General features: G+C 42.9%; 2 protein-coding genes across 3 annotated transcripts in view; one reads left to right on the top strand and one right to left on the bottom strand.

Moving 5' to 3' along the window:
• The window catches only part of LOC142249854 (centromere protein P-like), a 389,082-nt gene that overhangs the window by 192,579 nt on the left and 183,571 nt on the right, over window positions 1-12,932 (top strand). The window lies entirely within an intron of this gene.
• Window positions 1,508-12,932, bottom strand: part of ASPN (asporin) — a 41,344-nt gene continuing 29,919 nt past the window's right edge. Inside the window, exons 7-8 of the mRNA XM_075321788.1 lie at window positions 5,699-5,837; window positions 1,508-4,148 (exon numbers count right to left, since the gene is read on the bottom strand). Of these exons, the coding sequence (XP_075177903.1) occupies window positions 3,951-4,148; window positions 5,699-5,837 (337 nt within the window). The 3' untranslated portion in view covers window positions 1,508-3,950. The remainder of the gene's footprint in view (window positions 4,149-5,698; window positions 5,838-12,932) is intronic.

Raw genomic sequence — 12,932 nt, forward strand, 5'->3', positions numbered from 1 at the left:
TTTTCCCTGCTCTTATTTTCCTCCCTATAACTTGTCTAAAAACCTCTGTGAGTGTGCTGTGTGATTGAGTTATGGTTTGCCCTGTTTGTCTATATCCGTGAGTCTAACCACTTCTGTCCCAGCCCTCTCCTGGGGAGGGAGAGATGGAGTTTTAGATCAGGAGCAGGGCCAGGAAGGCGGCCCAGACGTCCTCACCTTCAGAGGTATTTCTGGGAACAGAAATAGTTAGGACCTCCCTTGCCTGAGGACCAGTCTAGGAGCCCCAGTCCCCTGTTATCTTCATACCACCAGTGACAATATCAAGGGCCAATACAACTCTATGGGTCCGTGAAAAACACGTACAGCACACGGATGGCATCAGTGTACAATCTGTGTGTTCTGTACATGTTTAACATTGCAAAGTATAGGTGAAGCTTTGTGATTTTTTTGCCATATATGAAAAAAACACTGTTGACACACTGTTGTAAAACACTGATGTGAACAGTACCATTTTCTCATGTACGTACAGGCATGTGAAGGATGCGTGCCCACGATCAGTGCTAACAGCATTTTAGACGCAACATGTTTTCGCTGCATCCAAAATGCTTTGATGTACAGTACAGGCACAGTGGATGTGATTTCTAGAAATCCCATGCCCACTGCGCATGTACTACCTGTAGCATAAACTGACCTGCGGTGCGGCTTTCGAACCGCAGCATGTCAATGTATTGCTGCGGAGCTACAAGCATTCTCCAGTCCATAGGGAGACCAGAAGAGAGAGACTGCAGCGGCCTGAACCCTGATCGTGGACACGGACAGCTGCGGTCTCTTGCGGAGGAGACTCATTGCCGCGTAAGTCAGGACCCGCCGCATCCAGGACGCAGCGGGGCCTTATCGTGGGCACGTACCCTAAGTGTGATATTAGAGCGGTTGTGTTACATGCAGTTTATTGAAGAACACAAACACAGTAATGTTTTCAAAACTCTTTTATTACTAAACCGTATGATACTATATAAGTATTTAATTTAAAATGCTCAGACTGAACAAATATACAGTAACTAGACATGGTACAACATAACATAGCATATGGTAACTTTATGTGGAGTGAGTTGTTTACCTCTAATCTTTTAAATTACTATACGTGTGGAGTAAAGACCAGGCTGCACAGCAGATTAAGCCATTGGCCACATTGACTCCATTATGTTGCACATCAACACAATGGGATGGACAATGTGGTGGATATAATACACTGTAGAAGATGATACAAAGCTGATACTGTCGTATGGAAGGAATATCGACCTAATGCAACTGCATGTCACTCGTGACACTTGTAGCTCAGGATTCATATACACATTTTCCTATTTAACCTGTTGAACGTTTTTACAACTTTTCATAGTGCGAGATCTTATACATTTTATTGCTTTGTGTGCATAGGGTAGACTTAAAGAGGTGATTCACCCCTTTTCATTACTGGCCACATCGATATTATGTTGAGAAACAAGGTTTCTCTCAAATACCTTGTGTTGCCAATTCTGCCTGTGAGGGGTGCTATTGCGGTCTGCTCATCCCCTTCGCGTGACCCTCGGCATCCGTGACCTCTGATGTCCGTTGATGTCATGTCAACTTCCTGTTGACCTGACATCACCGCGGCCGGCCCCAGTCTTTCTGAGTGACTGGGCTGTGGGCGTCGTTTCACCGCTCATCACAGACCAGCATCACTCCTGCTTGCGGCGCTCTGCAGTGAAGGAGAGAAAGCGTGGAATGCTGGGCTCTGATGAGCGGTTAAACACGCCCACAGCCCAATCACTCAGGAAGACTGCGGCCCGTCTCAGTTGACCTAACATCACTGGACGTCAGAGGTCACAGAGCCTGGGGGTTATGCGAAGGGGCTGAGTTGACCGCAAGAGCGCCACTCACAACCTCTATTGGCAACACAATGTATTTGAGAGAAACCTTGTTTCTCAACATAATATCGATGTGGCCAGTAATGAAAACTGGTGAACCACCACTGTAAGTAAATTAGAAATGTAGTATAAAGGCTACAATAATAAAGACAAGGTGAAAAAGCTAAAGAACTGCTTGTACAAGTGAATATGAGTGAGGAATCTGCAAACTAAGAATACTAACTTTTAAATTAGTGCTCGATAGTATTAAAGGGTTGTCCACTACTAGAACAACCCCTTCTGATGTTAAATGTTTCCCCCAGGCAAAATAAAAAACCCTATACTCCCCTCCTGTACTAGCGCCCTTCCAGCGGTGTCCGAGCTTGTGATGGTGGGGCTCATGTGGGGTTGTCCTGGTACATGAGCCCTGCTTCCAACTTCCCGCCTTCGGGAAAAAATGAGCTATCAACAGGAAGTGGGCACAGCCGCAGTGCTCACTTCCTGTTGATTAGCTCATTTGGTCCGAAGGCAGGGAGACAGAAGTCGGCGCTGATTGGATGCAGGGCTTGTGTCACATCACATCCCACGTGAGCCCCGACACCGCTGGAACCACACCACCACCGGAGGTGAGTATATGCTTTTTAATTTTACCTGGGGAAACGTAGAATCAGAAGGAGTTGTCCTAGTAGTGGACAACCTCTTGAATAGAATTTTTGGCGTCGGTAAAAGCCTGAGTACACTCATATTGCGTACAGTGCTTTTTAGCCACCTGAGAAAAGTGCAGGCCTTGTGTACTGTAGAAATAACTTCTTATGGGAGCACTTAGTGTCATTTTGACCAGAATCGTAGTTTATACCCTGTGTGAGGGATCCGTCATCATCCAATGTTTGTCACCATCATGGCGTAAATCTGTCCATCGGGAATGTCTTCATCTTCCAGACTTTCTATCCAGTTTATAAGACACACACACATTTCTACAGGACTTTGCCCTTTATTACAGATGCCATCCCTTTATGTATTCTGAAAGTTCTGCAGAACACTTTGCGAGGGATGTGAGCGCAATTGCACATTCCCGTATTCAACCACATGAATATTATACCAGGAAATTCCATTTTCAGCAATGACCTGGTATGATATAATTTACAGACAAGAACCATTCTGACAAATGTCTATGGAGGAAACGTTTTTTTTTTTAGATACTGCCCCATAGGCGCAGTCAGCAGAATCTAGACGCTATTATCTGCTGACAGTGGCCTTTATGATATCCTGATGGAAACCACTGATACTTTTGAAAACTATATATATTCTATATTCTATATTTTGCAATTTTAGACATTAAATACAGGTTCCTATATAATTAACGTAACCTGCAAATGAAGGAGCCATTGATTTATGCAAAGATAGGTAGAAAAAGCAGCAGAGTTTAGATTAGCACCATTTTAAATGCTTGCACTTTACTACTCTGACATGTCTCAGAGTATTTCATTTGCCTGGACAGAGCGGGCTCCATTAGAGCTCTACATCGTCAATTCTCTTCTTAGCCAAAGTTCAAGTATTTCTTGCTAAAATAGATACATTTCATGTAATCACTCTGTAAACATAATTGGCCCGTTGAGTTTTCTGTGTACCAGGCATAATAACTGAGAATACAAAATATGACACAGTTCTTTCCATTTGATTGCTTGTTCTTTAATGTGGTGATTCGGTCTCAGAAGAAAAGTCTGCAGTCCCTCTTTGTGGCTGCAGATTGCCAAATCATGCTAGTGTGTGCTTTGCACACTGTCACAATTCCCTTTTATTCCTCGCGTGTGTGGGCAACATGGATGCAATTTGCCTACTTACAGTCACATGCCGACTAGTCTTGCCTGGCTTCCTCAACAGAAGAGAATTTAGTGAAACACAGAAGTCTAGTCAGCAGGTGACCACATGTATGCAAATTGCACACAAGAGAATCTTGACAGTGTGCACATTGCACACTGACGATTCTTTATTCTGCACTCACCTAGAGTAACAACAGACTTTTCTTCTTAGACTGTGAAGAAGACCGGTGTTCTTATTTCCAAGGAACACATCCCAGCACACTTCTTTTTACTTTCGGAAGTTCCCGATTTGCACACTGTTTCTGCCCAGAGTGCAGCGAAACGTTGCAGGCTGAATTTCCCAGTATTTTACAGGATTCCCAAAAAGGCTTATTCCACTATATAGTGATTTCTTCATCTTGGGTGGTTTAGGGCAGAAATCATTCACATCGACTTTTCCGATATTATTGAAGTGAAGGAATAAGACCTAAGTGTATAGAATGGGAATATATTACATATATAAAATGTATACATGTATAATTGTACAGTTTACACATATAAAGGCCCTGTCACACACAGAGATAAATCTGCGGCAGATCTGTGGTTGCAGTGAAATTGTGGACAATCAGTGCCAGGTTTGTGGCTGTGTACAAATGGAACAATATGTCCATGATTTCACTGCAACCACAGATCTGCCAAAGATTTATCTCTGTGTGTGACGGGGCCTTTACATCTGGATCAGTTTACAGCTATCCACACTGTATGTTTATGTGTTTTCTGGATACCTTGCTTTACTTACCTTCTACAGGCTTTATATTCTTGTCTAAACATACATATAATTTTAAGGCTGTGTGCACACGTTGCTTTTTTGATGCTTTTTTTAATGTGTTTTTTCTTGCAGATTTTAATGAATGCTGCAAGGAAAAATGCATGCCAGCAAAGTCTATGAGAATCCTGACTTGCTGTGCACATGTTGCTTCTTTTTTCCTTGCAGATTTTGGTGCAGAAAAAAGAAGCAGCGAGTCAGTTCTTTCTGCATTTTTTCCTGTTGATGTAATCCACTGCAGTGGATTCACTCTGTCAGTGCTGCACTCACAGCTCTGACACTTCAACACACACATTGTGCATCCGGCATGGTCTGTGAGGCGATCTGTAGCTCAGTAACCTGGGGTCATCATGGCAGCGATCGGGTCCCTGTGATCACAGTGGGAGACTAGTGATCCCTCTCCCTGCCTCCTTAATTCTATAATGAAACAACACTGCAGAAGAAAAAGCGCAATATGGTGTTAACCGGTAAAACACTTAAGTGTAGATGTCAGAATCACTCACCTATAGCGGTTGTGAAAGTCACAACCCCTATTTTAGCCAAATATGAAGTGGTAGGCTGCAGCTCCCCAAGGTTAATGCATGGAGGAGTATAGGAGAAAGGATTTTTGTTCGCCGCACTTACGCCACACTGCTTGATTATATTTAATTTATGTATTTTTTATTCTATTGATGGCACAGGTCAACGCGTTTCGAGGGACGCAGCCCTCTTCATCAGGACAGCGAGCCAAAAGAACATAACTAAAGTCAATAATAAAAAAAAATAGACTAAAAAAGACAAATTTAATATAATCGAGCAGTGTGGTGTGAGCGCGGCAAAAAAAACCTTTCTCCTATACACCTCCATGCCTCCTTAATTCTGATTTAATTGATCACAGCATTCAGAGGGTTAAACTGCCGGTAGCGGCGCAGGCACCACTTCTGGCAGTGAGAGCTGGGTCCCTGGTGTAACATCAGCCGGAGACCCGGCGGCGATCGTGGGGGTACAGCGCAGGAACTGTAATCTGCACACAAATCTGCTACGTGGGCACATACCCTTAAGATTTCCCAAAATGTAGGCAACTTATGCAATAGTTATTTTATCTGATCCATAGTATTCTTCATCTGATGTCACAAAAATATATTTTATCAAGTATAAACACTTTTTCAATCATGCCAAAAAGTATCACCATTTCATTGAGCTCCCCATCAGTGATATAGCAGACTACCTACCTGCAAGTATCTCAGGTCAGAAATTCCTGCAGGAACCGTCTTCAGCTTGTTATTTTCTAAGTGAATTTCTCTTATTTTTGGTATATAAGCAAGACTTCCATTTTCAACATCTTTAATTTTATTATGACCTAAACCAAGTCTAAAAAAAACCAGAAACATCCAGTAAATTATTGGTTGATGCTGAAAGATTTTTCACTGTAGAAAAGAAAAAAAATAATTATTACAATTAGCAGGTGTCTAACATGTTGTCAAGCTAGGTATGAGGAAGCACTAAGCGAAAGGGAAGGGGAACCCTGTGTCTAGGGAAGGGGAAGATGGTGACCCCTGACCAATCCTACTGCTGGGCCCCGGAATCCTTCACCACCCTATATAGGTTCCTCACCTAAGCGAACCAAGCCAATTTCATGCATACAAAGCAATGAGGAAGTGCAAAAACGCAGCGAAAAATGCCAGATAAACTGCACCAAAACCGCAGGTCATTTCCTGCCAAGAGATGAGGTTTTGCTACAGTTTTACTGCAGAAAAAATGCAGCAAATATGCCCTGTGTGAACATATCCTTATAGTATTCATCAAATGTTTCACAGGCGGCTAAAACAGCTCCTTAAAGGGAAACTGTTACCAGTTTTTTAATGTATGAGCTAATCCCACCACCTTTCTTAGCACCTACGCTGCATTCTATAAAGTGGTATATTATGCACTGACCCCCTGCATATATAAAAAACCCTTTAAATAGCTCCCCCGCTGTATGCAAACGCGACTGGTCCAGTCTGATGGGTGTCATTGTAACGGCTCCTGTCTTCCTCTCGGCTGGTAATCGCTGTCTTTCTGATGTGATTGATGTGCGTCATGTACATAGCTGAACATATCTTGCGCCTGCACAAGGAGATTGCAGTTCGCTCAGGCGCACTTTGCTTTTCCCTGCTGCGGGCTTCTATCGACGCATGCACAGTTAGGGTATGTGCCCACGATCAGGACTCACTGCGTCCTTAATGCAGCGGGTCCTGACCTTTGGGGCCGCGAGTCTCCTCCGCAGAAGACCGCAGCTGCTTGTACCCACGATCAGGGCTCGTGTGCTGCGGTCTCTCGCTTATGTTCTCCCTATGGAGGACGCACAGTGGGCATGGGATTTCTAGAAATCCAATCCACTGTGTTTGTACTGTACAATGCAAATACGAATCGACACCTTGCATACAGAAATGCTATGATATGAAACCCATGACCCCCCAAAACATTGAATGCTGGTCACGCATATGGCGCTCATTTAACTTTGATGCTCAAAGTGGCCACATTCAGCTGCAATGCACATCTGGACTCTGGACAGCATACTGTATCTTGCTGCTTGTTGTGCAATATGGTCTGTAACACGTTTGCACAAGCATCTGTGATACGTCGTCGTAGGTCCTGCAATGTTGGTGGAGGGGTCGCATACACCTGCTGTTTGATGTGACCTCACAGAAAGAAGTCCAATGGGGTCAGGTCAGGTGAGCGTGGAGGCCACTCCACCAGCCACCATACCCAATGACTTGTAGTTGTAGGAAGGTCTCCATGAGGCATCGCTTCACGTCCGCAGCCTTGTGAGTTTTACACATTCTAATCATAGCATTTCTGTATGCAAGGTGTCGATTCGTATTGAATTGATGATGCCCTACAACTTTGTAATTCACTTTTTTTTCTCTATCTCGTTCTGTTTTCGAGATAAAAATGCCAACTCTGTTGTTTTCCACCAGGTGGCGCTATAGGAGGTTTCATTGCGTAGCGCATGGCTACTTTACTATACCTAGACACCACTTCTATGCCTATAGCTGCCGCCGTTCTCAAGTTAATGGCGGTGGACAGGATATGGGTGGACACACTGTATATAGATTATGCTGTTAAATCTGGTAACAAACCTTCTTTAAGATATTAAAAATGTTACAAGGTCATTTTTAAGGCTCTGTTGAACTACACGATAAGTTAATAGGTCCAAAAAGATTTGGAACAGCGATCATTTTTGCTAGGAGCGGCCAGCCAAAGGGAGTCCATGGGTGCAGTAAAACTCCTCTAGGAAATCAGTTCTCAGAGCGTGATCCAAATGACTATAAGACTCTTTCACATCAATAAAGGTCCAAGTCGCTGGACCTGCAGCTGTCCAAAAGTAATATAAATCCTCAGAACAATTTATTTTTCAATCCAAACAACGCTGTTCAGACTGTAACTCTATGGAGAGATGGAGTCAGCAGTGCTGTGAGGCTTCTTTGCAGTCTTAAAGGGGAATTGCCACCAAGTTATTGCTACGTAATCTGAGAGCAGCATAATATAGCGCCATTAATTTGGTTACACTTCAGTCATCAGAGAAAGCTCCAGTCACTGTGCTTGAGGACAGATGCCGGCTGTTACATAGCCGTCATCTGCCTGGTATCAAGCAGGCTCAGCTACTGAGCCTGCTGCAAACATTGCCTACTATGAAAATGTGTCATATGTTGTTAAGGGGTAAAGTCCATATTGAAAAAAAATAAATAAAAAGTCTACATAAACAGCGTATTGATTTTTATTGGGGGGGTTCCAGCATTTTTGGGTCAATTAAGTTTTTTTTAACCAAAGCACATCAAGCTAAACATGCTAATTTTTTATGGCACTTTTCTCTATAGGCTTCCCTAGAGATGTCAAAAACATTGGAAAATGCATGTACAAGATGACATTTTTAAAGTGCAGACAGAAAAATGTGTTTGAAAGGGAATCTGTCAGCAGGTTTTTGCTACCTTATCTGAGCGTAGCATAAGGTAGGCAAAGAGATTCTGAATCCAACGATATATCACTTAGTTTACTGGGTGTAGCAGTTGTGACAGATATGTTAGATTTAGCAATTTAGCAGAGCTGAGAAAGCTGCCACTGCCCACATGATGCGCTCTCTGTACAATGTCTATAGACAGTGAGCTGCTTATCGGAAGAAGGGCATGGTTGAAATACCAGGCATAAGGCAATATAGTCTAAGCAATGATAATCTCCCGATGCTAAAACAATCATTTAAAGTAAACAGCAGGCAGCTTGATAAGAGATGCATTGTCTAATTCTGTGTTTTAATCACTACCGCAGGCTGCCCTCCGGTTACATAACAAAGAACTGCTGACAGATTCCCTTTAAGGAGCACAAATTGTCATCTTGAGAAATTGAGATTTGATTGTGAGCTTTGTGGTAGTCAGCAACTGGTTTGAGTACAATCTGCATACATTGCTACATTGTTTGGCCTAAAAAAAAAAAAAACAGTCTACATTGATGATAACTAAGTTATTACAGGAAGACAAAGTTTTTTCCACTACTAGGAGCAAAACAGTAATAATGCAGAGACATGACCAGAATCTGCATGACTAATCATATGCTACATAGCTGCAAATCAAATTTATGTATGAGATAGCCGAGATGATTGTCTATAAAATGAAGGTCGTTTCACACTCAAAGTTGTAGTGGATGGTGCGATATGGAGATTGAAAGACAAAAGTGCAAAGCATTGTTACCCTTTTGCTTGTCAGTGTACGTGTGTATGTATGTGCATAATGTCTATATATGTGCACTATGTTTATGTATGTGCGCTGTGCATATACGTGTATGTGCACTATGTATATGCATGAGTGTATATGTATGTGGACTGTGTATATACATGTATTTATGTGCAATGTGTATATACACGTGTATGTATGTGCACTGTGTGTATGCATGTATGTATCTCTGTGCATGTGCACTGTGTATATACGTGTGTGTGCATGTGCATTGTGTGTATGGATGTGCACTGTGTGTATGGATGTGTATGCATGTGCACTGTATGAATATATGTGTATGCATGTGCACTGTGTACAACATATGCATGTGTATGCATGAGCACTGGGTGTATGGATGTGCACTGTGTACAAGATATGCATGTCTATGCATGTGCACTGGGTGTATGGATGTGCATTGGGTGTATGGATGTGCACTGGGTGTATGGATGTGCACTGTGTACAAGATATGCATGTCTATGCATGTGCACTTGGTGTATGGATGTGCACTGGGTGTATGGATGTGCACTGGGTGTATGCATATATGTCTGTATGCATGTGCACTATGTCTATATATACATTTCTGCCAGAGATTAACTGCACTTATAAGATTCCTAATGTATTAAGTGGTGTGCGCCTTATCATGAATTAGGTGCATCATAGGCTATGTGCGCACGTGTGCGCTCTGCACCGCACCGAAAATGTGCGCTTCAGAGCGCAGCTGAAAATCTGCGTTCTGAAGCGCATGGTGCCGGCAGATTCGTGCGCTCTGCATGCTGCCTCTCCCTATAGACAGCATGCAGAACGCACGAAAGAAGTGACATGTCACTTCTTAGAACGCAGCGATTCGGCAAGAAGCCGAATCACTGCGTTCTAATACGCCACGTGCGCACGGCCCTTGCACAATCTCCACAGACTGTGCAGGGGATGCAAAAAAAAACAAAAAGCAGCACCAAATGTGCACTACAGCACTAAACATTCCAAACTGTACTTATTTTAAAAATTTTGAGATTTTTGGCAAAAAATTGCAATTTCTTGAGCTGCTTCGCCACGTCACGGCAAATCTCATTTGAAGCAGTCCTACACTAAAATATTTTTATAAAATGTGCCATACGGCCTCACATATGAATAGTAGAACTGCTCTTAGCAGCACTCACCTGGTCTATTTCAATCCCGTACCCATGACTGAGTCATGGCTGTGGGCGGGACAGGTCCAAGCAAATGCTGCATGAAGTAAATAGCCTGTGGACAAAGCCTGATGACTTAATGTGAACAGTCACCAACCGCCAAAATCTAGACAGATGGAATACATCCCAAATTGGGGTGCGAAGCAGCTCAAGAAATTGCAATTTTTTGCCAAAAATCTCAAAATTTTTAAAATAAGTACAGTTTGGAATGTTTAGTGCTGTAGTGCACATTTGGTGCTGCTTTTTTGTTTTTTCTTCATTGAATTGGTCGGTGGTTGACCTCCACCTTGCTTTGCACCCCAATTTGGGATGTATTCCATCTGTCTAGATTTTGGCGGTTGGTGACTGTTCACATTAAGTCATCAGGCTTTGTCCACAGGCTATTTACTTCATGCAGCATTTGCTTGGACCTGTCCCGCCCACAGCCATGACTCAGTCATGGGTACGGGATTGAAATAGACCAGGTGAGTGCTGCTAAGAGCAGTTCTACTATTCATATGTGAGGCCGTATGGCACATTTTATAAAAATAATTTAGTGTAGGACTGCTTCAAATGAGATTTGCCGTGACGTGGCGAAGCAGCTCAAGAAATTGCAATTTTTTGCCAAAAATCTCAAAATTTTTAAAATAAGTACAGTTTGGAATGTTTAGTGCTGTAGTGCACATTTGGTGCTGCTTTTTTGTTTTTTCTTCAGGGGATGCAGGACGCATACAGTTACGCTGCGGTGCAGAACGCAGCGTAACTGCATGTAATACGCACACGTGCGCACATAGCCTTACTCCATCGGCCCCGATCATTAAGCTTGGCCTTAATGAATCAGGGCCCTTGTTTTTATTAGCGTCCAGTGTACACAGAAGATGTGCTGCTGATAACATGATATATACAGGACAGAATGATCTATTACTGATCGTTCTCACCCCATCAGTCTTCTTCAGCTCGTATGAAGAAACCGGTACACAAGCACCAGGTGACTTTAATGGCGCTTGTTTAAAGGTTGTTAATTGGCTCCTGTAAGTGTTTGAGCGTGATGGTGCAATATGTTCCCCGTTTGGGCCCTACTTTAAACTTTTGCCCAGGACCCCACTTTATGTAGTTTTTGGGTCAATTTTAGACAAACAGTAAGAAACCCAAAAATAATTATTATTCTGAAATAATCTGTGTGAAATGATGGAGGAGGAGGAGGAGGGATAGGCCAATCTATTAAATGATTTCATTTTTACAGCATTTACACAAGAAAACTCCATGACAGATGAGCTGATCAGAGATGCCATGAATTCTGTATAAAATGTCACCTTTTTGACCTGGTAAGAAGTAAGCTACGTCCTCAAAAACACTGAAATAGACAATTCCCGAGTCCTGTAGGAATTAAGCACCGTAATAGACAGACCATTATTTCTAATATTCAAGGGTTTCATAATCACAGGGTCTGTACCACAGGACTAGCGCACAGCAAATGTGGTGCCAGTATTCAAAAGGGCCTCAAAAACCGAGCCTGGAAACTGTTCCCTTCTAATGTGGTCAGAATATTTGAGGGTAGTCTCTCAATAAAAATAATTTCCTTACCCAACATCAACATGGGCTTCTGAGGGATCGGTCCTGCAAGACTAATCTAATAAGTTTCATTTGGATGTTAGAGACATTTGATATGATGCCACATTTTGCGGCTGAAAGTAAATAAATATATTTCTAATTATATTTCTAAAAGTGCTATTGACCTAAATTTCACAACAGATGTCAGTAAAAACCCATTCAATCCACACAGGCAAAAAAAAAAAATCAGTTCATCGATATCCAGAAAGAAAAATGGCGCCCGGAGGTGGCGCGTGCGCAGATAAGATCTCGGCTTCTCATTGAGCCGAGAGCTCCATCAGCTCCGGGCGCCATTTCTTTGAAGCCCGCACTGCCGACAGCTTCTGTATGCTCCTCCTGCCTCAGTGCTTGCAGCGAGCATCTGGGACACCCGCCACACCGCCTGCAGCATCGCCCTACTCCAGTACCACCCTTGTCTCCTGTGACCCCGCTCCACTACCACTGCCGTCCCCCACCCCCCTCAGTAAAACACTGGATTATAAAACAGACCCCATATTTTTTTTCTCCCTCTTTTTTTCCCTCTAAATTTGGGGTGCATCTTTTATAATCCGGTGTGTCTTATAAAACAAAAAGTACGGTAGTTCTTCTGATTCACTATGTCTCTTACCTCATGTGCAGGGCATTGCAAGACCTTAAGTATCCCTGCTTACAAGCAAATAATTAACTGTCACTAAATGCGTGGTTATAACCATGGATACCTTAGGCTAATTTCACACATCAGATTTTTTCCATCAGGCACAATCTGGAAAAAAACGGGTAAAACAGATCCGGCGCTGGATCCGTTTTATCCCCATTGGTTTGTATTAGCGCCGGATTGTGCCTGATGGCCTTGCGTTGCATCCAGCTTTTGCCGGATCCGTCATAATTGCCTAAAGCAGCGGCTGGAGGGAACGTATCTTGTAACGTTTTTCTGTCCGGCAAAAAAAACGCATTGCGCCGAATGCTGC

Source organism: Anomaloglossus baeobatrachus, chromosome 8 (assembly GCF_048569485.1).
Source record: "Anomaloglossus baeobatrachus isolate aAnoBae1 chromosome 8, aAnoBae1.hap1, whole genome shotgun sequence".
Taxonomy (NCBI): domain Eukaryota; kingdom Metazoa; phylum Chordata; class Amphibia; order Anura; family Aromobatidae; genus Anomaloglossus; species Anomaloglossus baeobatrachus.